The sequence below is a fragment of the Molothrus ater genome, chromosome 5 (genome assembly GCF_012460135.2).
Source record: "Molothrus ater isolate BHLD 08-10-18 breed brown headed cowbird chromosome 5, BPBGC_Mater_1.1, whole genome shotgun sequence".
NCBI classification, from domain to species: domain Eukaryota; kingdom Metazoa; phylum Chordata; class Aves; order Passeriformes; family Icteridae; genus Molothrus; species Molothrus ater.
In genome coordinates this window covers 46,508,436-46,534,242 of record NC_050482.2, presented here as the reverse complement: position 1 = coordinate 46,534,242, position 25,807 = coordinate 46,508,436, and the positions used below count along the sequence as shown (strand labels likewise).

Here is a 25,807-nt window from a genome sequence, read left to right as displayed (position 1 = left end):
ATATATTATCAACCCAGTTGGTATATTGAGTTAATAGACAGTTAAATTCAGACAAAAAAGAAAGGGGGTTTTCAAAAGCAAAAGTTTTCCAGATGTTTTTAAGCTATTTCTTTCATAGTATTAAATAATGCTCAAATGTCCACTGAAGTCAAACTTCCACTGAACTAAATCAGTGCAGTCTGTTTGTGGATACAAAATGATCCTTCTAAACTGAGCTGTGGCTTGTCACTTGTGACAGCTGTGGTGCATCTGCAACAGGAAAAAAATAGCAGCTACACTCACCAGAGAGGCAGCCAAGCTCTCATGGGCCAGCTGGCCATTTCCCAAACTGTTGGGATGTTTGTAGTTCTTTGTCATAACAACAGCATCCACTCCCTTTGTATTCCTCTTAACAACAGGAAAGTTACCCTTCATCATTACTGGAAAAATGATGCTCCTTCTAAGCAAAAGTTACTGTTTCTAGAGTAATACATTGTCTGGCCTTCTCTCTTCTCCCTCAGATTATACTTATACAGATTCTTATATTGAATCCTTTCATAATATGGTTTTCCCTATTAGACTTCCTGTAGCAACTATATGAATGTTACATTACTAGAGAGGGAGGAAGAAGCTGTTTGCTTTGCACATATGCAAAGTGGTGGACCTCTTTCTTTTGTAAATTGCGGTGAATGTTGCAAAATAGTTTGACAGCAGCTGGTCCTGCTACTGTGATAGACTAATGAGAATATTTGACCCAAGTCCTTGCCAATTAAATCCCCAGAAGCTGACTATCACCTGAAAGAAATAAGATATTTTCTTGTACCTGTTCTAAATATCAGTAGTGAAATAAGGAACTCTAGTCTAAAATGAGTCTTTGAATTTGAAAAAAAGTATTATTTTCTGAATAACAGCATAAAGTGAGAAGTTTTTTCTGGGCTGTGCCATAAAACTACCCCTTTCATTAAATTATCTGCTCATATCGAAAGTCTTCACTGTAGTCAAATTAGGCATTCAACTCACTTTCCTTCTTACCCATATACAGTTGCAGATTGGATTTTGCTGAGTAGAACAGACACAAGAGACACATCAGAGAATTAGCTAACTTCCCAATATACCTGTTTGTAGGGAAGATAAATCATCCATGGATTCAAATGAATGTACAAGTGTAATTGCACTCATGCTATTCAATTGCACTTCAATAAAATAGCAAAATGCATCTGAGAAATGTTCAAATCCTGTGTGCATCATAGTGTCTGCATGTGGTACACAAGAACAATAATACTGAAACATCACAAAGCACAGCGTAGGCCAGACAACATAGCTTTCACTTGAATTTAATGAGGCAGTAGTCATAATGAGAGACAAATTAAATCACATCTTACTGAAATTATCCATTCTGAAAAGAGTGTTAATGCCACAATGAGTCTCTGAGTTGCACCTAACTGAGATGATACAGCATGCTCCACTGTTTGATTCCAAAAATGGTAGAAAAAGGCTAAAGCCACTTTATACTGTCAAATATATACCAATGGCAGAGGATAATTACTTTTATACATAGGTACCCTGTTAACTCTCAAATAGTACAGTGCTTCATTCATAGCAAGAACAAGTCTGAGGCATTGAAAAGTTACAGATCCAGAACTAAATACTCCTGTAAGAAAGCTCCTTTGCCTAAATGAGGACTGTTGGTGTTGAGAGCAGGAACTCTATCAGTATAATACTAGAAAAATATATTCAAATTACTTTGCAATGATGAATTGAGTGAGAATCCTAATCAAAACAGGGCTAAGATTTCCTTTCACAAGGATTATTAATATTGCATCACTAACGATGATTTTGAATTCAAAATTATCTCATGCCACACAAAATCTTTGGAGGGGGAGAAATTTAACAAGTATCCATTTTATGGTCTTATCCATACTCTGTGAGGTGTGCATATAAAGATATCTGCCAATCAGTTTGTAGGAACTGTTGAAACAATCCTGCCACCTCTGCCACATGTTCCTCTTCCCCTTGTTGAGTGACTATTACTAATTAATTACAGCCTGCTGTCATAAATCTGCTTTTCCCTCTGCTCTGATCTTTCAGCATGAACTTGTGGTTTGACATGGATTAAGCAGTTCAAATGCCACCCTACTGGAAACCTAAAAAGGCAAAGCAGGGCTGCTCACTAGAGACTGTGACACCACTGGAGACCCAGGGATCACACAGATCACCGTGGATCCACCATCTGGTATCACTTGTCCTTTCTCTGTTCAGATGAGATGATGAGGGAACTCCTTGCTCCTACAGTAAGTTCTACAGCTTGCATCAAGCAGGAGGCCCTGCCAGGGCTGGTCATCTAACTGGCACAGAAGCTCTCCCAAGGTCATATAATGGCTAGGAGAAGATTTAGGATCACTTATCCCAGTCCTATTGTTGTTAGCTTCTTACACACCACTGGGAAGGAACTATCACCCCTCAAATCTAGCCATGTGGCCAGATGTTACATAATTGAATAAGACAATAAATGTGAATACCTGATGATTTGGGGCAGCTAGGCAGGAGTCATGGGAGTAGCTGCTATACAAATCTTACAGTTTCAAGTGTTAAGACAAATCTTGAAAATTTCCATTTTCATAATGGTAAGAAGTCTGTTCCTCCATGTCTTGAGTTACTTGCTTTTGCTTCCTCCATTCCCTTCTCTGTACTTCACTATTTTGACTGGTAGCACCATACGTTTTCTTTGGACTTACAAAAGTTTCATTGTTCATCTCTGTCTCTTCTGCCAGTTCATCCTGATCAATTATGCCACATTTCTCTTCACTGAGGTTTTCGGGGTCAGCCCATTCCTGCTTCTCCCCAGAGGCAAAGATAGCGTAGAATATCACACCACTGTAATGCACCAGGGCTGCAATCAGAAAGACGTTCTGCCATTCCTCACGGGTCTGAAAGAATGGAGCAGGTCTCATTAAGGTTCCAGTAATAAGAAATATCACTCTCCAAATTACGCCATGAATTAGCTCATATTGAGGAATGACTGTGAGCACTGTTTGATTCCTGATGCTGAAGATAGAACAACGTATGAGAACCATTGCAAAGGTTTTTTTTTTACTATATATAACTACAGCAGATATAGTAAAATTGGGTTTCTTTTTTTTTTTTAACAGTAAAGTTTCTCTCTTGCATGTGAAATATTTGTGAAGTTGGAAATACAAGGATTTGTCTAACAACTACACAAATATTATTGTAGATTAATGTTTACTTAGAAACTCTACCATGGGGGTATGGATGCATTGCAGAGGAGTTTTCCAAGCCCTATAAGCATTGCACAGCTGTATGGAGATGCTGCAGAGACTCAGGCTCAGGTGGTATTTAAAAATATCTGTCTACACAGATAATTAGTTATAATAGCTGAGAATTAGGCCAAAGTAGTAATTAAAAAGTGCATGTTTAAGACAAACAAAAAGCAGGTGCAGAGACCAATGATGGAATGGCATCCCCAGGAATCTTTAAAATGTCTTAAATTTGTTGCATTACCTAACTATTTTCCTAGAAAACATGGAGAAATGTTACCTTATGCTTTGTCATTGCACCAACGATGAGTGGGCACACCATTCCTGACAGCGTCCCCACGCCGTTGGAGATGCCCATCAGAATGCTGGCATAACGAGGGGCTATGTCCAAGTGATTCACATTGAAGCCTACAAAAAATGAGAGAAACAGCCAGCTGTACAGCATTGCACTACCCGGCCAACAGGGCTTTCTACAGCCATTCTGGCTGAAGAAAACGAAAAGGGCTAGCAACCTCCCTAGTGCACCTCCAAAGATTATGTTGTATAGAAAATAAAGTTTAGTTTGGCCCTGTTTAAAGTGTCTGTACTTTCCATTTTCTCATACTGGAACAGTGAACTTGGCAAATATTTTTAATTAAGGAATCGACGCCACAAATTAGTGAAATGTCATTTGTCTTTTTATTTATGTAGTAGTGTTTTTAATTAATTTCTTTCCGTGCTTTAACCACTTGAGTGGTTTAACAGCAGTTTAACAACATGATAAAAAACCAGAATATAAGCCAGTAGGAAAAACAATTATCCTTACTGTAGTGTGTCTTCTGAGCACATATTTTATTAAGAAATAAAAACAAATACTAAATGTCAGCTAAGATATTTATCATTCCTTAGGTAATGAAAATTAGTCATATTAACTATGGTTGATCACAAGAAGTGATGATTAATTCCAAGTGCATGGTAATAAATAAAGTAAGAAATAGACTACTGGGAAAATCCTGCAATAAAAGTTGATTGATAGAAATGAACAGTTATGCAAGCACCTCATAACTGAGCAGCAAAACCACTTCCCATCTGCAGAATCCTGAAATAACTGAACACCAGCAGTTACTTTGCTGGTCAATTTTGTTCAATAGATTCATGTTCTTGGCAGTCTTCTTGGACGATCTTCAATCTTAAGAAAATCTTTAATCTTCATAGCAAAAGGAGCTTTTTTTTCAGTGATGCTGGTACTGATGGTGCCACAAAACAGCTTGAGACTACAAATCGTGGGTGAGACTCGTGGAAGTGTTAGAAACTTCTGGAGAAGGGCTGGATGTAGGATGCAACAGAGGGAGGGCTGACATAGAAAGCAGAAATTGGGTGCTAGGGTTTGGGACAGAATTGTAACTGATAGCCTTTGTGCAACTATTCACTGCAGAGTAATTCTCTCTCTCCCTCTCTCTCTCTCTTTCCTTTTAGGCATACAGATAAATAGGATGAAAAGATGACTGACAATGTAAAAGTATATTAGAAAATAACAGCATAAAGCTGATGTAAATTGGGATCAATAAAGAGCAGGTTCTTTTCAAAGCTTCAGGTATTGTGTGCAACATGTTTCATAGATACAAAAGTAAATTAGTTCTGATATGGGAAGAAATAACAAACACCCCATAAGTTGCCACATTAAGAGCAAACAAAATAATAGAAATTATGACAGTAAGAACAGTGAGGATAATAAATTCAGTTTTATCATGAATAGTAAAAGCAAGAATAAGATTAATTCTTACCTGAAATTGCAAAGCCGCTGAAGCCTACTGCTAACACCAGAAAGGAAATAGCCACACCTTTTGTGTGAGAATAACCAACCACCAAAAGCAAGGTTGCTTCCATCCCAAAGCCTTCCAATGAAACACATGAGAATGAATTACATTTAAATTTCTAGTTGCCATGAAAATACTAATAAGCACTATCCAGAGTAGCAGCTTAAAACGAGAGAAAATTATTTTGTATCTTTTAGCTATTCTTGAACACAAGTGGGAGCTTTGTACATTTGCAGAAGTACTTGTATATTTATTGTTTGAGAATATATTCTTTTTTTCTCCTCATTCACTGCTGTACACGTGACCCAAACAGTCAGGTTAAGTTAATTCACTGTATTCACTGAGCAATAAAGGAAGGCAATTGAGAAAGCAAGTATGTGCAAAGAGCAGAAAAATTCACAAACCCACAAACATTTGAGTGAAAGAAGAAAAACACTTGCCTTTAATTTCTTATGGTTGTAGTGATACAAGAAGTTCTTGGTAAATGGAGAAAAAGAGTGTTTTACATACAACTGTGTTACCAACACAACAGGACATCCCTGAGCATCACAGGGAACTTCCAGTCTCTGCCATTATTGGCAATTAATATTTTCTAATATGTAACATTACAACCCTTCTGTTTTGTTGTTTTAATGACACTATAATATGCCCTGAAAATACAATGAATTTAACCATCCTTTCTGAAGATGCATAGTCAAGTTATGTGATATCACTGGCTGCAGGCATCTCCACTTCTAGGAGTCGGTGCCATCTATAAATAATGCAAGCCAGCAATTGGCAGAGGGCAACTAACTACTCCACAGGCTGTCTGGCTTGAAATCTTTTCTCTAATTCAATATCAACCCTACATGTCACTGATTTTTCAGTTCAGTGATGGAATTGGAAACAAATTATTTCGTGCTGAGTTAAAATTTTCCTGTTCATCTTTCACTTTTTACCCCCACCCTAAACCTTCCAGTCTAAACTTGTCAGTGGGCTCTTCTGGGAGTAGCAAATGGGAACAAGGCCAGTTACTTCAAGAATATATCCCCTGGGAAAGGGTCTCTCCAGGACCGTGATACGGGGTTAACTTTGAATGAATTTGCAGGATGAGGCCTATTTGATCATACTATGCTATTGCCCATTCAATTATTAACCAGACTTTTTGTCTCCTCCCTTTTTTAAAGCATGCTCATATGAGTAAGGATTTATGTCATGAGGCATCAGCTCTCCACTTAACACTTGAGATTAACCAGCTATAAATGCAATCTTGAGTAAATTGTCTCTTGTTAAAATTAAACATGGGCAAAACTATGATACTTGGACTGACTGCAGCACACAATTGAAATGCCATATTTTTAGAATCCAATAGTACCTCCACAGTTCATGACCTTCCTTACAGTGGTAGTGGTTAAGATCTTCCTGCTCCGTAAGAAGTCAGCTAGTTGCCCTCCAATGGGCACAATGATTGTCATGACCATGTGAGGAACTGCAGACAAAAGGCCAACCTGCAATTAGACAAATGCGTGCTTAACTGTCATTTCTCCTTCAAGATTTAGAGGCAAGAGAACAGGAACCATAATGATTCTTCACCTCTTTTCCCCTGGATCATTTTATCTGATTACAGTAGGCGCTCAAAGCTGGGTGAGGGAGGAAAGATCTCCTTGTGGTCCAGGAGGAGAAATCAGAGCACAAGTGAGAATCTCACCTTAGAAATGAAGTGCTTTATCTCAGTTTTCAACTGTGTTTTTATATTTTTGTTATTCATGTTCTCAAGGACCTCCTTCCTGAACAACAAATCAATCCCTGCTTCCTACCTCTGTGTAAAGGAAGGAAGCACCTGCACATTGCACGGGGACTGAAGACCGTACAGCATAAAACCTGACATAATGAAATAATTTTACAAATAATTAAATAATCATATATGTAAAAACATTGATTTATTTTTATTCTTGTGGGATTACAGCCTACAAACTGATGTTCACCTTTTTTTCATTTTCCCAGAATCCCAGAATTGTTGAGGTTGGAAGGACCCTCCTTCTGCTCAAGCTGGGTTGCATAAAGAATGATGCCCAGAAATGTTGTCCAGACAGCTCCTGAGTATCTCCAAGGATGGAGATTCCACAACCAGGTAACCAGGTAATTTTTATCCTCTTCTTGATTTTTGTGACTTTTCATTAGCAATGAAGATCAAAGGATCTGAGGACTCTGAGGAGCCTGTTCAAGTACACAGTCCTCCTCACAGCAAAAAAGTCTTTCCTCATGTTCAGAAGGAACCTCCTATGAAAAGAGCCTATTTTCATCTTCTTTACACTCTCAGATGAAAGAGTTTTAAAAACTTTTCTAAAACAACTATTCCGTATTCCTCATTCATGCGCCAAAGAGGAAGTGTAACAATTCTGATTTTAATGAAATGGTGGTGGTACGGAATATGTACCCATAAAGAATTTGATCTTCATTGCAAATGAAAGTCACAAAAATCAAGAAGAGGATAAAAATTACCTGGTTAAATGCTGAACAGGTCAACACTAAACAAAATGTACATTTCTATTTACTCACTTAGTGGTTTTTCATGATATGTGGGGGCTTTTAATCAACTATTTCCCAAAATAATTTCTCCATTCTTTCCTTTTTCTAATAATTTCATGCTTGCAGACTTTTATTTCACTCAGGTCAGCAGAAGTATGTAATCCCAAATACTGGGAATAATCTACAGTAATGATTCGAGGTCTATCTGGATCTCCTCAAATAACTAAACCTTACCACTAGAGTGCCACGCCCAGTTATTTCTTTAACATCTCCAGGTATGATGCTCACCTCCTCTCTGGGCAGAGCACTCCAATATTTAACCACCCTTTCAGTGAAGAAATCCTTCCTGTTGTGCAACCTGAACTTCCCCTGCTGCATCTCCTAAGTCTCTGCTTATTCTCAGACATTTACCTTGCTTATTGCAAATCCAAAGACTTCTTCAAAGTAAGCAGGCTGACTTATAAGGAGCAAATAGAAGGTCCAGCTTCTGCAGAAGTTTGCCACAATGATTGCATAAACTGGCATTGAAGTGAAAAATCTCTTCCATGGAGTACTAAATTTCTAGGGGGAAAAAAACCCACAAAATTGGGTTGATAGAGGCAAAATAAAGAACCGGTATCTTTTATTATCAAGTCTATTAGATACATTGCATACAACTTACATCGCAGATCCCTTAAAATGCAAGTAAAATATATCTCTTGAATTGCTGACAAAAACGAGGTGGAGAATATTTCTTAGAAGTTAGGATGTTAAAGGTGGATACTGCACTGCTATTGCCCTGCTTACTGAAATTACATGAGGTCTTCTGGAATCCTGCTAGTGGGATAACAGGAGCAGCAAAAGAATCAAAGAAAACTAGAGAAAACCTTGTGCCATTCCCCACTTTTTGGCCGATGCAGTTTGACATTCTATTGAAAAGAATGGGGGAAAAAGGGTTATCCAAGCTAAGGCACATACAGTAGCACAGCAATAAGCAGCTACCTGCTTCAGTCTAATTAGTTTAATTCAGAAAGAAAAGGCCTTTGTTACAGAATTTAATTTCTGTAACTTGCTTTTTTGGCATTTTCAATTAGTATTATGCTCCAATACTCTATACAGCAGGAAACATACTGCAGAGACCTATTGATTTTTAATCGAATTCCAATCAGAAGCTGAAATCTGTGGCTATGGCAATACACATTGATATTCTCCTTTTTTTTTGAAAAAAAAAGTTAATTGTGTTCTACAGGCCACCATATGCCTGCGGTTGTGCCTGCACCCATGAAGTTGGTACCAGTTTCTTCTGCATAAAAACCATTGTATTGCAAGGAACATCCATGACGTGGAACAAGTGTGTGTGTGTATCTCCAGCCAAGATTTGATCAGACGAATTTCAGATGCATGCCCAAAAAGACAGTCTGGTACTTTACACTCCCAGCCTTGCTGCTACCCAAAACACGTAGAGGAAAAACCTGGAGTTACTTTGTTCCAGAGCGTTGAAAACTGAAAGCTAAGAATGAACAAGAAACACCTTTGTTTTTCACTACTGGCAAAAAAGTTGCCTAAGAGAACAGAGGGAAATTTGATGGGAAAATAGGTTTTAACTCAAAGTTTCCAGGATCTTCTCAGAGAGAGGATGAGAAGTCTTAAAGGACCTGAGCTGCTGTGAGAGTGAGCAGGAGCAGGGCAGAAACCCAGTCCTTAAGCTATTAGATTTGCAATCATCATAAAAGGAGTTCAAAAGGCAGCTAGATGACTTAATATCTGCAGTCAAATTCTTATTTAGCTAAATCCATGAATATTTTTTAGAACAAGCATGACAATTACTCAAGAGCAGGAGACCAGAATGTGTGGTTTCCCGTCCCAACCCATCACTTCCCTCCCTAGATCAGAGAACCTCCATAAGCCAAGAGCTTAAACAGCATTACGGGTTTTCCTGTACTCATCCAGTCCAGCTGCAAGAGTCTGATTCTGTAATTTTCTTGAAAAGAAAAGCCTACTAACAGTATCCATCCAGTCATATGCTCGTGTTCTGCAAAGGGCTCACAAATGACAACAAGGAAAGCCTTTTTTTTTACTTACACTTGCATTAGCTAGGCTGGCTCCTTCTCCTATACTTGTTTCTATATATATCTTTTCTTCACTGGTTATTGTTGGATGTACAGCAGGGCTCTCATAGGCGTGAAGCAGCCAAAACACGTACCAAACAATCCCAAACATTCCTGAAGAGGCAGGAAAAGCAACTTGGTTTTCAAAGCCAATAAAGCTACACTTCAGTATCTGCAAGCCTTGAAGTTTATTTCAAGCGCCAGTTAAACAAAACCTGCAAAGAAATTATGCCCAGGGAATAAAAAAATATGGCAACTAACTCTGTGTATATTGTATGCCTGCTTGCAAAGCATTTGAGCATTTTGTCACTTTTATTACGTTATGCATGGGGCAAAGAAAACGCAGGAAAAAACCTCTCTGTTGAACCTAGGGGAAAAAGAAAAGCAGATGGGCCATAAAGTGGTGGGAATCTGCGTGAAGGGACTTCACTGTAAGATGGCAATGGAAAATCTTGTGCTGTGTCCTGTATTTCCAGGGAAGACAGGGAAAACCCACTTTAACTGGGCTGCTGATGTGCAAGGTTGGTTGCAGCCACCTCTGCCATGTACTTTGAGGGGAAGAATGAGGCATCGCAGATCAGCCACAAGGCCATACACATGGGACCACTTTGTAAAGGTGGCACTGCTTTATTAAAGGTGGGTAGCATGGGGAAGATTTCTCAGGGCAGAAGTTTTCAGATCCATTTAGGTCTCAGTCAGCAGCATTTGCTGTAATTTTTGCTGTTAGTGTGCACTCTGGGGCAGGTTCCACACAAGTGTTTGTGCTTGCAAAGAGGAACCTTTGCAACCACATCCAATCCTGTCACTGGGTGACCATGGGCTGCAGCCTGGTCATTACAATTTTACAAGATTTTGTAACAGATGATTACAAAATGAAAGCTCTCAGAATCTGCAATAAGTAGGGAATAAATTGGAGCACACATTTGCAACCTCTTCATTCATCAAAATAACTTTGATCCATCCTTGTTAGACAGGTTTTAGCAAACAACTGGCAGTACTGATCTAGTGGCAGATGTCCTTCATGTTAGGCAACTCACCATAAATATAAAAGACTGATGACCATCCTATGTACTGTACCAGCACACCTGCCAGGGGCATGGCCACCACCGCGCCTGCATAAGACCCTGAAGAGAAAACAGATGTGTAAAACATGTCAGCTGTGGTAGGTGTACCCAGCTTTCAGAGCAGATGATCCAGACAGGCGCTCACGAGAGCAGAACTGGAGGGATGGGTCTGATTGACTTTTTATGAACTTGGAGAATGGGATGGAAGCTGCAAAATTTTGACTGGGGTGACAGGAAGCACTGACCTCTCATGCATCACCAGTCTCTTTTTGCAGAGTCGTGCCTTGTTGGGAAATAGGAGTTGCAAGTCCAAGACTGATGACAGACGACTGCAGAGACATAACCTATGTGTGTGCTCTTGAGTGGGAAATCCCACCTGGCACTGTGTGAGGTGTGTGAGGTGATTTTTGGAGAAGATAAAGGACCAAGTTTCAGAAGCTTCATGGAGGAATCCTGATGACTGCAGGTATGTTGGGAGGCTCTTGTCATGGCCCTAGACCCATGACCACACAAGCGCTTGTAGCAGAGAGGGTGTTCAAACCAACCTTGAGTCTGTGTAACCATGCTTAATTCATATCAACATAAACAAACAGCTGGAATAAATTGGCAAATGTTGACAGGGGGATAAAAGAGGATAAAAATGTGGTCTGTGCCAAGGTTTCTGATTGGGAAATATATAATACTGGTGAAATATATTTCTAAGTGTCTTGTGGGAAGAGACGAGTACTTAAGTGCAATCTAGATAATAGGTTTCAGTGCAAGACAGTGCCAATGGCTTTATATATGAAGAGTGTTGCTCTGAATTATTCTAGGAAATCAGATACTTGTGGTTTTGAGAGTAGTACATGTTTTGTTAATAAACATTTGTTAATGCTCTACTCATTAGCAAATACTTCTTTGCAATGGTTCACAGTGATCCTTCTCCTTCATCTTCATGTAATTAATTTTTCCTACAGCTTTCCTACAGAAAAGCCCTAGGCCAGAATGTAGATAGAAAAACCAGGAACCTGCTTAACCTGGATTTTCCTAATTTTTCACTGCTCCAATGCACCTTTCAAGTGCAAGGATCAGTGACCTGTAGCTACTAAAATGGATGTCAAGCTGAAGGATGGATCTTTCTCTAGAGATCCCATGCTAGGAATTTCATGGAAGGAACACTGAGAGTGGAGAGGCTTTTCTTTGGGTCTTTTCTTCTGCAGGAAGTGAAAACAACTAAATAATTAAAACCTGAAGCCATCTGTAGTAAAAATAAAATTCCCATAATATACAAACATGGGGTTTTTTCCACTTGCTCCACTCTTCCTTTTATTTTCTATCTTTTTAAGTGCTGTATTTTCCCCAGCCATCTGCTGATGGACAGAATTTTTTTTTCCTGTGACTTCTACATCTTTACTGAACATTTTCTCCTACAGACATTCATCTTCAGCAGTCAGCACTGGAAAGGGACACAGAGAAGAGAGCAAAGCATATGTCTGATCATAACTCAAAACAGAATGAAGCAGGGCAGCTGCTGGCAAGAAGTTACATCACCTCCACTGCATTATATTGAGCAACCAGCCTAAAGCAATGAAGATAATTTCAGATAATTTTTAAATGTGTGCTTGTTTGGAAGTATCCAAGTATTGAGTATGTATAATAAATGGAATCCCTAAGGATGATACAAATAAAAAAATACAATATAATTTCTCACATGTGAACCTCTAGACCCATTTATTATGAGAGTCATTTTGAGTGTTGGCTTTAAATGATAAAATGATGGCATATTAAACAAAAAAGGACTCACAAGTTCCTAAGTTTAGGGTACAAGGTGATTGTAGCAAAGGGCAGAGTGTCTGTGCAGCTCCTTCCAATAATGAAATTAATAAAATAAATCTAATAAGGACCCATGCTTACACGAACCATAGAAGCCCATGGACTCACCACAGAATGAAGTGGTAGCCAGCCTGCTCCTCTCCAGCGGCGGGGCCCACTTACTCCACATCCCATGGCAGGCTGGGTACGTGACGCCCTGGCAGACATTTCACACATCACATTATTTGCTTTCACTGTATTCCACCTGAAATAGTTGCTGATGCTATTCCTACTGCCTAGCTGTTTGTCACCATGGAATGATACAGGAAGGGTAAGGTAAGTCTGGAAGAACTTGACTGCTTGAGTATGAAGATGTCACACTGATCTGAATTACCTATCACCTGAATAGTAACATGTTCTGAGATAAAAACACTGTTTAGTATATGCAGTTGATGGCACAAGAAAACTAAAATAACTCAAATTGCAGCACCAGCAATATACATTTTCCTTTACTTTAAGTAAACTTAGAAATATGAATCAGTATAATTAAAAAATTATCACCTCAAAAGGAGCAACCGTATATTGATGAGAAACTGTGATCAAAAGAGATCTTACGACTTCTAGAACCAAATCTCAAAATCAAGCTCAGTTTGAAAGGACCAAAATGGTGTGTGCTCCTACCTCTACCAAACCTTGAAGAATCCTTACAAACATCACACAGCCATAATGCACTCTTGCTGCAGAAGGGATGATCATGTTCAGTGTAGATGTTAGAAAGATAGCTGCACCAAATACCCTATGGAGAAAAGTAGCATGAAAGGGAATACAATCATTATCCATTCTTCAGAAGTGTTTTCATGTTCCACTTTATAAATATTTATAAACTTATTTTAAAATATTTTGTTACAATTCTTTTTCTTTAAAATATGTATTTAAATTGTTTGCATTTCAGCCTCTGAAAACTTGTTCACAGGAAATATATGTGACTTCATTTTTGTGTCTGGTCTTATTCACAGTAGGATTAATGGTTGTGTTAGAGCATGAAAAATTTACAGTCAGAGAACAATACTGTTTTATCTAAATCCTCTACACCTGTTGACAAAAGCAACAACCCACTCATTATCTGAGTGACAAGAAAACACTAAACAGATGAGCACAAAAGCAAAGAAGCTGAGCAGGCTTCTATATAAATCAGTTCCTTTGTCACTTAGAGAAGTGACAAAGGAACTGATTTATATAGAAAACAGTCTGAAAATATGAATTGGAATACAAAGCCCACAGTCATATCTTGACATTTAGGAGGCTGCTTTAAAAGTCAAGTAAACATTTAACTGAGAAATAAGTATTATCTCTCTGTTGTGATCCCTGAAGAAAAGACTTCTGCCTTTTGCTTTCTTACCGCTAATAGGAATATCAGGTCTGTTATCATAACACTATTGACTCAGCAAACCATGTGAATTAATAACCATGTGAAAGAAGAAACTGTAACAAAGAGAATATGTTAAATTATCCAAACAGCTATCTCTAAAGACTGAGATTCCAATCTCTGCTACTTCTTTTGATGCCAACTCTTAATATTCCTAGGTAGTAAATGCATTATTTATATCGAGTTGGAGCCAGTCACTCTTCTGCTACTATTTAAAGGGTTGAGTATTGTTTCCACAGAAGCAGCATCTTTTCATCAATTCACTGCCATTTATCCCAAAGAAGTTTGTCTCCACTTTGACAAGAAATATTCCAGTTTTTTTCAATTAATTCATGTATTCTTCTGTCCTTGCTACCACAATTCCTGGGCAGCTGCCACTTTTGGATCAAAACAGACTTCTTCAGCTACAGACTCCTCTGCCCAGCAGGGTGCTCTTCCTGAAAACTGATATCAAGAGGTGCCTCATGTTTCATGCATCCACCAAGCAATTCTGAAATCACATTTAGATGCATGTTTGAGGATAAGCACCAAGTTAAAGGGATGGTGTCAGTAAATGGCTGATGAACTTTTTGGTGGAATGCAGATTTACATCGATTTGGGTGAACGTATTGAGTAAATTACGTACTGTTAGAGGGGTTTGGTGCAAACCCATAAAGAACTCGGTATCTTCAGCCATTATTGAGATCCATTTGAATCCCTCACTATTACAGATAATTATGTGCATTAGAGAAGTGCCTGGGGTGGGTAGATATGTTCAAGGTTGCACAGTTTAAACAAGTGGCAAAGGAGTCTTTGCCTAAATCTATAAGGTCAGTATTAGCATAGAATCTCATTTCCAGAGTGCATCTGGGACAAAAGAAAGTTTTTCCTGTCTTTAGAGCAGGTAGGTTCATTGGCCACATAACACCTGTTTTTCTGCCCTGTGTCTTAGCAAATAACCCCTGAAACTGAAACTGAAACTTGGCACCACTGGTGAACCTACCTAAGCTGAAATTAGTTGGGTAAACAAGGATTAAAGGAAAAACATGGATTTAGTGAATCCTATTACAGCAAATAGAAATTCTCTTTGAGCTCAGCTCTTGAGCTATTTTTGTTCCTCAGCAAATTCTACTCCTAAACCCAGTTATGATGGGCAAACCCATAATGTGATGTTATAGCATAGCTTTAGGTTGAGTTGGAAACTCTCACGGGGATAAATGCAGAGCTTTCTGTGCTTGAGAACAGCCTGTACTTAAGGAAACACTCTGCTGACAGAACACATCAAGTTATGGTGAAAACATTGTTATTTTACTGCTTGCAAGTAAATTAAGGAAACAAAAGCTAAACTAATAACATGCCAAATTATTCAGCCAACAGTGTGCACATCTGTGTTTTGGAGCCCTTCTGCTGCAAAAGCTGGTGGCAAGACTAGAAAGGCTGGAGAAGTTATTAAGCTTAGCTAATTTGTTTGGCTTACTTGGCAGATGGAAAAATATTGTGCCTAGGCACTGTTATGTGGTAGAGAAATAAATAATTGAGGATGAGAACAGTGCTGAAGAAGCAGTGCAAACCAAACTCTGAGTAACTTTTGGTTCTAGACCGAGGAGAGTGGGACTGAACAGTCTGGGTAGTTCTGTGGGATGACTGTTCTGGAGAAATTTCCACAAGGGCATATGGGTGGGAAGAACATCTACACAGTCTTGTAACCCTCATAGCTCTTTGCAGAATGCAGAAAGCAAAGTACTTTGATTTGGGGCAAAGTACAACATAAAACTGGTCTTAAAGACCCTTTCCAATTCTGACACTATTTGTAGATAAGTCACAACTCGTTTGCAGAGAACGAAGTTAGTACCAGCCATCTTTTTTTATTTTAATCTGTAGATCCCAAGTAGCCTTGATATGCACATCTCATGAGCTCATTCACAACCAGCTGTCTTCAGACAACAACCCTCTCTCTTGTGATAATATTCAAAGTTCTGAAGTAAAGTACAAAATCAAAGTTAACATTGACAAAATTAGCTAGTTTTTCTTATTCACATTTTCAAAAGCAGTTGAATTTTTTATAAAATAATAAAAATTGGCCAACAAACACATTGATGGTAAAAAAAAAATCTGTGCAGATTCTCAGACTTCACCAAGCAGAAATCAGAGGCTCTATTAGAAGTTGTATGCAATCTTAATTACAGTCAGTACTGTATCCAGCCTTAGCAAGGATATTGGTGTGCATGAGGATAGATTCATGAATTCAGATCATAAATAGTTCTGTAGTTCCTTTATTCCCAGCTTCAGTCCACAGGGACTGTGGTCTGTTAAAGGAGGAAGACTAAACACTGCTGGAAAACCATTGTTTGATGTTAAGTTGAGGTAAAGAGCACTAAGGCAACTTCTTAAAGACAAATGCTTCAAACTTTGTTGGAAGCATTAGGTGTGATTTTCCTTGAACTCTCCAGAAAGCATTATTGTTTAGAGAAGAAATGCATAAATATTTGAGATGAACAAGTTAAATTGAAAAAAACAGCAATAGATCCATAATGGAAGTCTTGTCCTCTGAAATAATTTTTATTAATTATTAATTATTATTAATAATAATTCTTGATAAATACTGAATTTTCAGCTTCAGATGTGCATTTCTGAAACACTAATTTGCTATTTTAATAATTCCCATTTACACAGTGTAAAACAGTTGTCCGTCTCTAAAGCTTAATTCATTTGCTTGTTGTTTTCTTACCTGTTAGCAGCTAATTTGTTTGAGATGAACCCTCCTGGAATTTGTGTCACAATGTAACCCCAGAAAAAAGAGCCATGAATGAGTCCTACAGTCTCTGGATCCCAGTTGAATTGGGCTGTCTGTAAAGGAAATGGGACACATGCTGCAAGATAAACCATACTCATTGTAAGGTAACTGTTGCTTACAAGTCACACAGAAGCCACTCATTGCACCAAATCAAGCCTCTTTACACTGGCTGCTCAGGATTGCTAAGCTTGAAAGCCCCCAGTTAAGGAAAAAGGGTGTTCAATTCCCCTGTGAGATTACTGCTTTCACTCTTAGGAGTGGGAAAGGTTTCAGCCATAAAGTAGCTAATGCTGGACCTTCAGCTTTGCCACTTGCCACTGCTTCCCCTTGGGCTCCTTAAACTTGAAGCCTTTGCTTTCAAGACTGCTCAGAGTTATAAGAAGGGCCTGATACCTTTCAATGGACATATTCATTTTCCCAAGATTATCAAGGCTGCTTAAATCCTTGGAGTTGATTTTTTTCCTGGTCAGATTTGTTCATGGCTCTCCCTGTCAGGGCCCAACTCTGATCCTCCACTGTCAGCATTAAATGGCATGGAGCAGAAAATATTTGGAGGCAAGGAGAACATCTGAAGACAAAGCAATCTGAAAATAAAACCAGGTAGCACTAGCCAGTGACTAGTTTATCTTTTGTTAGAAGTGATGCCAGAATAGCAGTTGTCACTAAAATACCACAGAGAACTGGCAACGGTAGTGACATCTCTTTTTTCGATATTACTTTCTGCATGTTAAAAGAAAAACAGCTTTTCCCACTACATTGATTTTTTGCTCACAAAGAAGCAAACTGGGAAACAGCTCACTATTTGACCTACAGCCAGATGGCATTGATTAGCCAGACATGTTTACAGAAGGCTAAAGGGTTTCCTTCCCCATCAATACTCATTTTGATGTGTCCCACTTTCCTGTGCTGAAGCACTTCTGTTTAAACACCTAACTTTCTACTGGCAGTTTCCAGTTGAGTTTCTAGGTGGTGTTAATTTCTGAAGGCAGAAACACCATGAGATATGGAAGAAGGTTCCTCCTGATTCAGGAGATGCTCATACCCAAACACTATGAGTTTAGATTTGTGGAAGAAATTTACTCCCATTTTCTGAAACTACCTCTTCTGAGTTTCCCAACCTATGCAGGCATGTAGTTTCTCTTGCTTAAGTACAGAACCTGGAAGTCCCAGCAGGACCATGGGGAGCAGGGATTAGACTGAAAAATACAAATTCAGCAGGAAGTCTAAGCATGGCTCCTATGATCATGAGTCATGGAGACAGGCATACTTTTAACATTGGAAATTTATGATAGACATTTTCTGCACTCTTCTTTACCAAAAAGTTAAAAGGCGTAGGAGAAAAGCTGATAAATATTTGCACGGCATTTCATTCAAGGGTCAAGATTCCTCTGAATTTGTTAGGCCAAAAACATTCAAAAGATATCCAAAAATAAGTCAACAAGTAGAGCAAATGTAGAGATTTAAGTTCATAAAATCCACAAAGGGACACTTGACATCACAGCCAAATACCGAGGGAGGATGGGGAATGCTGTGGTATGGATTGAATGCACCTGCTGGGGTGCATTGATAAAGCTGTGTAGGATCTGCTGTGGACCACATGCCATCCACTGCAAATTTGAAAACAGCGTGGCACCTAGCTCTTAATAGCTCCTGACAACAATCTACACTGCCAAAAACCTGATGTCGTATTGCCAATGACTGCTTTAAGGTCTTGAAAATTATCTGCTGATATGAATGTAGTGGCTGCAGCCCTACATAAAATAATTGATAATTCCTTCTGCAGCAGCATCAGAGCACATTTCTCTGAGAGGGAGTAAAGAGCAAAAGCTTCTGCCACCACAGCAAAATCTGTCTTCAGCTGCCAGATCAGCTACCTGGGAGACATGCAAATTCAGTTCCCATTTCAGGTACTTATACCCTCTCTATGACACTGCAAATCCTCAGATCTTGAAGGTTTTTAATGTGACTTCATCACATAAGTAGGAGTTAAGTGCCTGCTCATCTATGTGCATCAAGATTGATATGTCTCCCTCATTCTGCTTTTTTAATCTGTACATACACAGGACTTTGCTGTGTGGCATTTGGGAGATCTCGCAGCGGGATCTGCTCAGAGCAGTGAAAGGAAGCCATTTTCTCACCCTCAGCTCTGGCTTTCCATCGACATAGACAGTGTTGTTGTTGACCATCTCCACGATGGCCACGCCCAGGTTGCACCTGATGCCGAAGGAGATGCAGAAGCCCAGGCCGCTCATGATGGCGATGATGTAGCGCTTGGGCAGGCCGCAGCAGTGGCACTCGCACAGCGCGGCCCGGCGCCCGCTCGCTACCACGGGCCGCCCCTCCACCGTCAGCTCCAGGGGCTCCTCCTCCACATTGGTGCCATCGAGCTTCCTAGACACATGAGGGAAGGAAAAATGAAGGTGCCCTGTCGTCTCAGTAAAATTTGCTGAAACACGGATGGACAGCTCTGTGCTCCAGTCACCTGCTAGCTCCTGTTGTGAGGTGCTTCTCTCCGGGCAGTTGTGAGGTGACCTAATGCTGAACAGGCTGTGAAAGGTTAGCAGAGACCACACTTTTGCCTGAATGAATTCTGAAGGTTGCACGTCTGAGCCATCTAGCCAGACAGCCAACTGCAACAATGTTCACAGGCTATTCATGAGTGTAACTATGAGATCTGACTGGAGGTCTCTTGTGATAAATTCCATTGATTCTTTGGAAAATTTACATTTAAATTAAGCATAATTTCTGACTAGATTTACTAAGCAGAGCTGCCAGTATGTTTCAAGAAAAAAGGCAAATACAACACAAAGCATGGTTCCACTCAGCCCCAAAATTCCTGGAATTTGTTTTCTCCCGTGAGACAAAAATCAGGGCTGTACAGCAGGGGAGAAACCTCTCTGGCATCAGGTCCCCTATTAAAGACACAAAAGAGACAGGCCCAGACTTTCTTTGTCCATCAGCTACCAACTAACACAGAAGTGCAGCTCCTCAGGCTTTGCATATCCAGCCTTTCCTTTTTCTACAGGCAATCTACCTGAGATATTCATATTAAACAAAATGGCACTTTCATGCAATCTGGAATTGCATGATAGGGCAATTAAAATTTAATTTGGTCTCTCAATCTGATTAGGGCCATCAACATCATGCTGCAGGACCAGGCAGTCTGTGGCAGGAAAAGTGAGGTAAGAAAGCACTAGACATACCTACCAGACCAGAGCTAAATAATTCCTTTTCTAACATTACTTTTCCAGGTGTATTTTAAGATGCAGATTATGGTTTTCCTGACATGCTGAAACACTTAAGGACATGGCCAGCTGTGACTAACCCACTGAACACTAACCATAAGCTTAAGGTTAAGCCTTTACTAAGGGAGGCCTTGATCAGCAGCACTGAGCTCAGGATCCAGCTCTTTTTGTGCCTGCCACGGAGTACTGTGAAAATATGAACAGTTAATTAACCTAAAGGAAGCCCAGCTTGCCATAGAAAATGATGAGATTATGTCATTCACTATTTTCTGATAAGGAATAACTTCTTTCCTTCTTCCATGCATCTGGCTGATTGTATTTGAAATCTAATGTATATATTCGATATGTATTTGAAACATCAATTTTCAGTATCAAAATTACCATAAACAAATGCTGACAGAGCATACATGGATGGGCTACACCTGACTGGGTTGGTTTTTTTGGGACAGTGTTGGCTAAATCACTGCTTTGCCCAGTTGCTTTAAGTCTAATGTACCACCCATAATCTAACAGATAGTACTCTGCACTAGACAGTGTGCAGATAAAGATTGTAAGTATGGCTTCTTGTGCACTTAAATATATCTTTCCAATATAAAGTTCCACTTTAAAATCTCATCATTTTTAGCTCTACAGCTAACTGGAGCATCATTTACCATATTATTCCTTTTTACATCACAATATAAACCATTGTTTCAGCCATAGTCTTAGCAAAAAGAAAATAAACATGCTGCAATCCATCAGCTCACATTTTCAAGAAACACTAGAATCACTGTGTTTTGGGCCAGAAGGGAACTCCTGAGATTATTTTATTTAATTCCTTTCTCAAACCAGTGCTCACTACAAAGTTAGATCCTTAGCTCATTGTCAGACTGGAGCAAAGACTTTCCATTCAAGCAAGGTAACACAGAAAATGTAATCTTACTGTGGTGTTATTGGGGGTGATGGAGATCTTATGATTCACCTGCAGGGGAACAGCATTTGTTAGTGAAATGGCAGTACAGAGACTAATTCAGTCAGGCACTTGAAAAAGAAGACACCAATATTCTATGCTCTATGTACTGATAGAGGTAAGGGTAAACAGAATGAGATACCAAAAATAAAGACCTCAGGAAGTGAAAAAACAATTGAATAATTATTTTTTTAGAACTGTTGTCATCTCCAAAGTGTTATTAACAAGCCAAAAGAAATAATTTGTCTTCCTCTAACAGAATATAAGATATTGATGGAATTAAATCAATTAACAATTTTCCAGATATTACCAGACATTAGACTTTAGGGAGTGCATTATTTTGGGCAGCTGGCAAAGATTAGACACATCATGCAAAGCCAAAACATCTGGATGTCTTCAGCTGGCTGTCAATTCAGATTGGCATGAAAACATCCTTCTGCTCCAAATGCAGTGCTAAAAGTGGTGACCTAGGACTAGACCTATGGGCCAATATCGTCTCTGCAGAGAAGTTCATTATCTTGCTATTTTATTTGACTAATGAAAAGAAGCAAGTTGAGGACTGATCCATCACCCCAAATCCACACAGTTTGTTTCCTACTCCCAGAGATTAATTTCAATGCCTCTATACCAGGTTTGTCTCGGAGAAAACTATTTTTCAGTAGCAGTCCAAACACATAGGTATTAGAGAAGTGCAGATATTCACAAAGCCAGTGTCTGCACTGGTTTTTTTGTTTGTTTTTTTTATTGAATAGGTACATAATGAAAATATGGCAACTCCATGAAATGATGAGAAATTTGTCTTCCAATTTATCCATGTATTTTCATAGTGTCAGTGAAAATTTTTATTAGTTGTATACCAATGACTTAGAAGGAAACTGCTTCAGGGCCAGTGCTCTCCTCTTATTATCAGCCTCATGCAGGAGATGCAGGTGTGCATTTTCCTGCACAGGACATGTTCACTTCTTAGATATGTTTTTGCTTTTTTCAGCAAATATACAACACTTGGCAAGTAAGAAGGGCTAAGTTATTTGAATCTGCATCTGTATTCTGTGCCCAAATGTCATTAAACTTTATGCAAAATTTCTTTTTTTTATTGAATGCCTACTTTGGCATATACAGAATTTTGAAAGCATGAACGAAATTTAAAAATTTTATTTATCAGTAATAAATAAAATCCCTAGAGCATATATACATTCAGCTCTCTGTATTTTAGGGGGTTTAGCAGAGGAATTAGTTTTTTCTAGGTGTACTAGAATTTAATTTCATTTATTAAAAACTCATTGATTGTACAGTAACAAACAATGTTAATATCTGTTGTGTTAAAATACATTGTAGAATGGATTTCACCAGATGTGGCAGTCTTTCACAGGCAGCTGGAGCACAATCATACACAATGTTCAAAGCTCACACCTACAAATCCAGTAACTACAATGATCCCTGCGTAACTTCAGAAACCAGTAATTAACATTATCAATAACCAGAAATACCGTATTATCAAAAAATATCATTAATCCAAAAGCAGATACAATCTCCTAAGATCTGATTAATTCTTTGGGGATTTGTCCAGGTGATAATTTTCCATAAGAAATCCTGTATTTGATGCATCGGTACCAAATCCCAGCACAAATATCCAAACTCTCTCGAGTTACTCAGGGCATGAGACCTCTCTTGCTGGTTTCTGCACGGTATTTCCATGAAACCCACAACAAGGCTCAGACATGAGGGATTGCATGGCCCAGGTGCTGCACACCTGGGCTGCAGGGCAGCCTGTCCTCAGCAGGGATGTTTGCCCCTGCAGTGCTGCGGTGCTGCACGAGTGCTCTGTGCCCTGGCACTAACAGTGCTACAAAGGCAGGACTTGTGCATCTGCTGGGTCTGCACACCCACAGTGTTCACAGCACTGCGCAGTCTGGGGGGCACCAAGTTCCCCCTGCTTTTGCACAAAGGGAAAATCTGAGAGGAATAACTCCATGATCCAGCACAGTCAGAGGAGCCCTGGCCAATGCAAGTGTCTGTCACCCAGCTTCAAGATGCAGTTTTCAGCAATTTAGGCTAATTCACCAAGGGACATCTACAGCAGTCAGAACTAGACCTATCAGAGCTACAGTCTATACAGCAGCCATGTGGCATAGCCCATATGTCTTTTTACATTAAAAGTGACAATATTGGGCTGTAAACCCATTTGAACACCTCCCACTTCACCAAGAACCCCACAGTTGCCATTAGCTGGTCCAGGACTCCTGAAATCCTTAGAGTAGAGAGAGCCTAATATCTTACTTCAGTCTGGTTTTTTCCTTGATTGCAGTAAGTTCACAGAAGGACCAAAGTGTTCGTGTCTGTCAAGAAGATCTGCAGGAAATCTTTCTTCTCTGAGAAACATAATGATGACAGAGCCACAACTCTGATATTCATTCACCCAAGCCTTGAATTCTCTAATTTTTTTAACTGCCTCACTGCATAAAATTAATCAAGAAAAATCCACTTTTGAATTAAAAAAAAAATTTATGCAAAGCATTTACAACATTTTCTAAAACATTTTCTAAGATCTCACAAATTAAACAGCTGCCAACAGCCTAAAGAAAGGATGGCTCTTGGGTCTCTCAATTCAGTCTTCCCTGCCTCCCTTCCAGGATCCAGACACCCTAAAGTCTCCTCCTGTGAGCAGACTCTTATTTTGCAGCACCCACCAAGTAAGCACACCTGTGAGGAGGCAGTAAGCTGCTTTATGCTGCCTGTGCTTTAGCACTTGAGCTGGACTGTGGATAATTGCCATGGAGCAGCTGCTCTTGCCAGGCATCTGCTTCTCTCTTGTTTGCAAGACAGAGGAAATGTGGCAGGAAGGCACGGGCCAGTCATATTTACCAAAGCTAAAACATGTTTTTCTACCCGCTTTGCCAGTTTTGACATCAACACACCACAGTCAGTGAAGTCATACTTGGAGGTCTAATCAAGGATGTGCATTATAATAATTCATCAAACTATGATGAATGCTAGAAGAGAAACCAAATTCTTTGCTGATTTTCACCTGCATTAAAGACAATTGGATTGGATGAAGAGCAAAGTCAAGTTTGTCTTCCAAGCTGGTATATAGGTATATGTGCCACCATATAAAAACACAAGCGTGTGCTGTCATTTGTAGACTAAGCTGTAGAGAATGAAGTTCATATTAAAAACATGCGTGTTTCATTCATTTATGGAAACTTTGAAAGATGACTGCCTATCTCCTACAAGACTGCTCAAGTTGCAGCAATTCTTACTTAGATCTGACTGCAGACATAATAAAAAGATTTTACAGTTTGGATTATTTCCTCTGCTGATTGGTACATCTAAGGAAGGCTCTGAGATACCTATGTTTAAAACAGAAAATAATTAAGTTCAGCAAACTTTCTTGCACCTCAAGTGATATTTGGGTTAATTTGATTCAGGAGCAGTGTTGCTGAAGTTGGCTGCCTGTACTATCAACTGTGTAGAAACTAGCATGACAGCTTTAATACATAGCTACAAGAGGAGAGCAATCTAAATAATCTAAAGTGAGCCCAGTGTACTGTCACATCACGTATTCACTAGATACAAACCTTACAGGTATTTGGTCAAATTGACCAGCAGAGCCCACAGCAAAGAGAATTTATCACTGAATAAATTACTTGAATCAATGTTCTAAAAGATAAACAGATTTCTTGGAATTACTGTAGAGTATTGTAAAAGTAAAAAAAGAAGCAAAACATCAGGCTTCATCTGTAACACTGTAAATTAAAAAAAGTTAAGTAGAAACTGTATAGAACACAGATACTCTGTTCACATGATAAATAGAATAACTGCAGTATAATATGTGTAAATTCTTACACATTTTCTTGTGATCAAAGGCTTGGTTAGATATACTATTTCTTGACTCAAAATAGCATTCCCAATAGAAGGCAAAGGGGTGGATATGAAAGCAAATACATTTCAGTCACTAGAAACCCCTTCAGTTAAAATATTGGCCTGATCCACACAAAGATTTAAAACACAACATCAAGCATTGAAGCATTGCCACTAACCTCTCTGGCTTTCATCTATTGATTACACAAATAGGTGTTGTCAGTAGCCATTACAAACGTAAATAAGCTTCTCTTTAAATAGGAAATATCTTCCCCTTTATGAAACTGGTCATTTCTTACATCAGATTTTCATTTCTCTAAAAATAAGAATCCTCCATTTCTTGGTTCATAAAACCATCAGGTTAAGATGAAAATCTTAAATCTTTTTTCTGCTTTTGATAGCAAACATCTGCTTCTTCTTATTCTCTCTCTAATTTGCTAGTGTCAGTAAACTCACACATACACATCTCTATTCAATACATTTTCTCTTACTGATTTGGAACAAGTTTTGAAAAACCTCAAACCTGTAATTTAAGAACATTTAGTCTAATTTCAAGAGTGGCATCATTGGGAGTGTTAATTCCCATTAAATTATTGCTTTTTCTCATGCAAGTTAAACCACAGAATTAGTCACATTTAATTATTTAAAGGTTTTTTAATTAAACAGTTCTTCAAGCTCTTTTTTATATTAGAACATTATTTCATAATTTATTTTCAACTTTTTTGTTTAATATAAATATTCTATGAGCTACAGTCATATGCTGTTGTAACTGATCCTTTTACATCTTCTGTCTTACAGCAAGCTGTCTCACTCTCTGTACTCGGATATTAATTTTGCAACTCTATAGTCTGTTTTATGTTTATACATTTTTTTCTATACTACATTTCTCTTAATAAATGGAATCAATGGACCTGTCTGGGAATTTTCTGTTGAGTTTTACCTTCTCAGATTCCCCAGCGAGTCACTAATGGTGTTCTTCACCTCTTCCTTTCCTGGGTTAAAAAATCTTTCTTTCAGTGAACCAAGCCCTTTGAAAGGCATTTTGTCTTTCTTCTT

The 25,807-nt window shown here is 38.9% G+C and overlaps 1 protein-coding gene across 2 annotated transcripts; it reads right to left on the bottom strand.

Annotated features, from left to right (window-relative positions):
- Positions 1-1,297: 1,297 nt before the first annotated feature.
- Positions 1,298-25,807, bottom strand: SLC17A8 (solute carrier family 17 member 8). 2 transcript variants are annotated; one of them, XM_036400969.2, is made up of 12 exons: positions 25,692-25,807; positions 18,838-19,090; positions 16,634-16,752; positions 13,182-13,296; positions 12,630-12,717; positions 10,683-10,769; positions 9,620-9,759; positions 7,970-8,119; positions 6,405-6,537; positions 5,018-5,128; positions 3,535-3,662; positions 1,298-2,906 (listed from the first exon to the last, which is right to left on the bottom strand). In XM_036400969.2, the coding sequence occupies exons 1-12, from the start codon at positions 25,790-25,792 to the stop codon at positions 2,568-2,570; spliced, it is 1,764 nt and encodes a 587-aa protein (XP_036256862.1). In that variant the 5' UTR covers positions 25,793-25,807; the 3' UTR covers positions 1,298-2,567. The 2 variants fall into 2 exon arrangements, with proteins under 2 accessions (XP_036256862.1, XP_036256863.1); XM_036400970.1 differs by lacking the exon at positions 7,970-8,119 and having other exon boundaries at positions 25,692-25,792.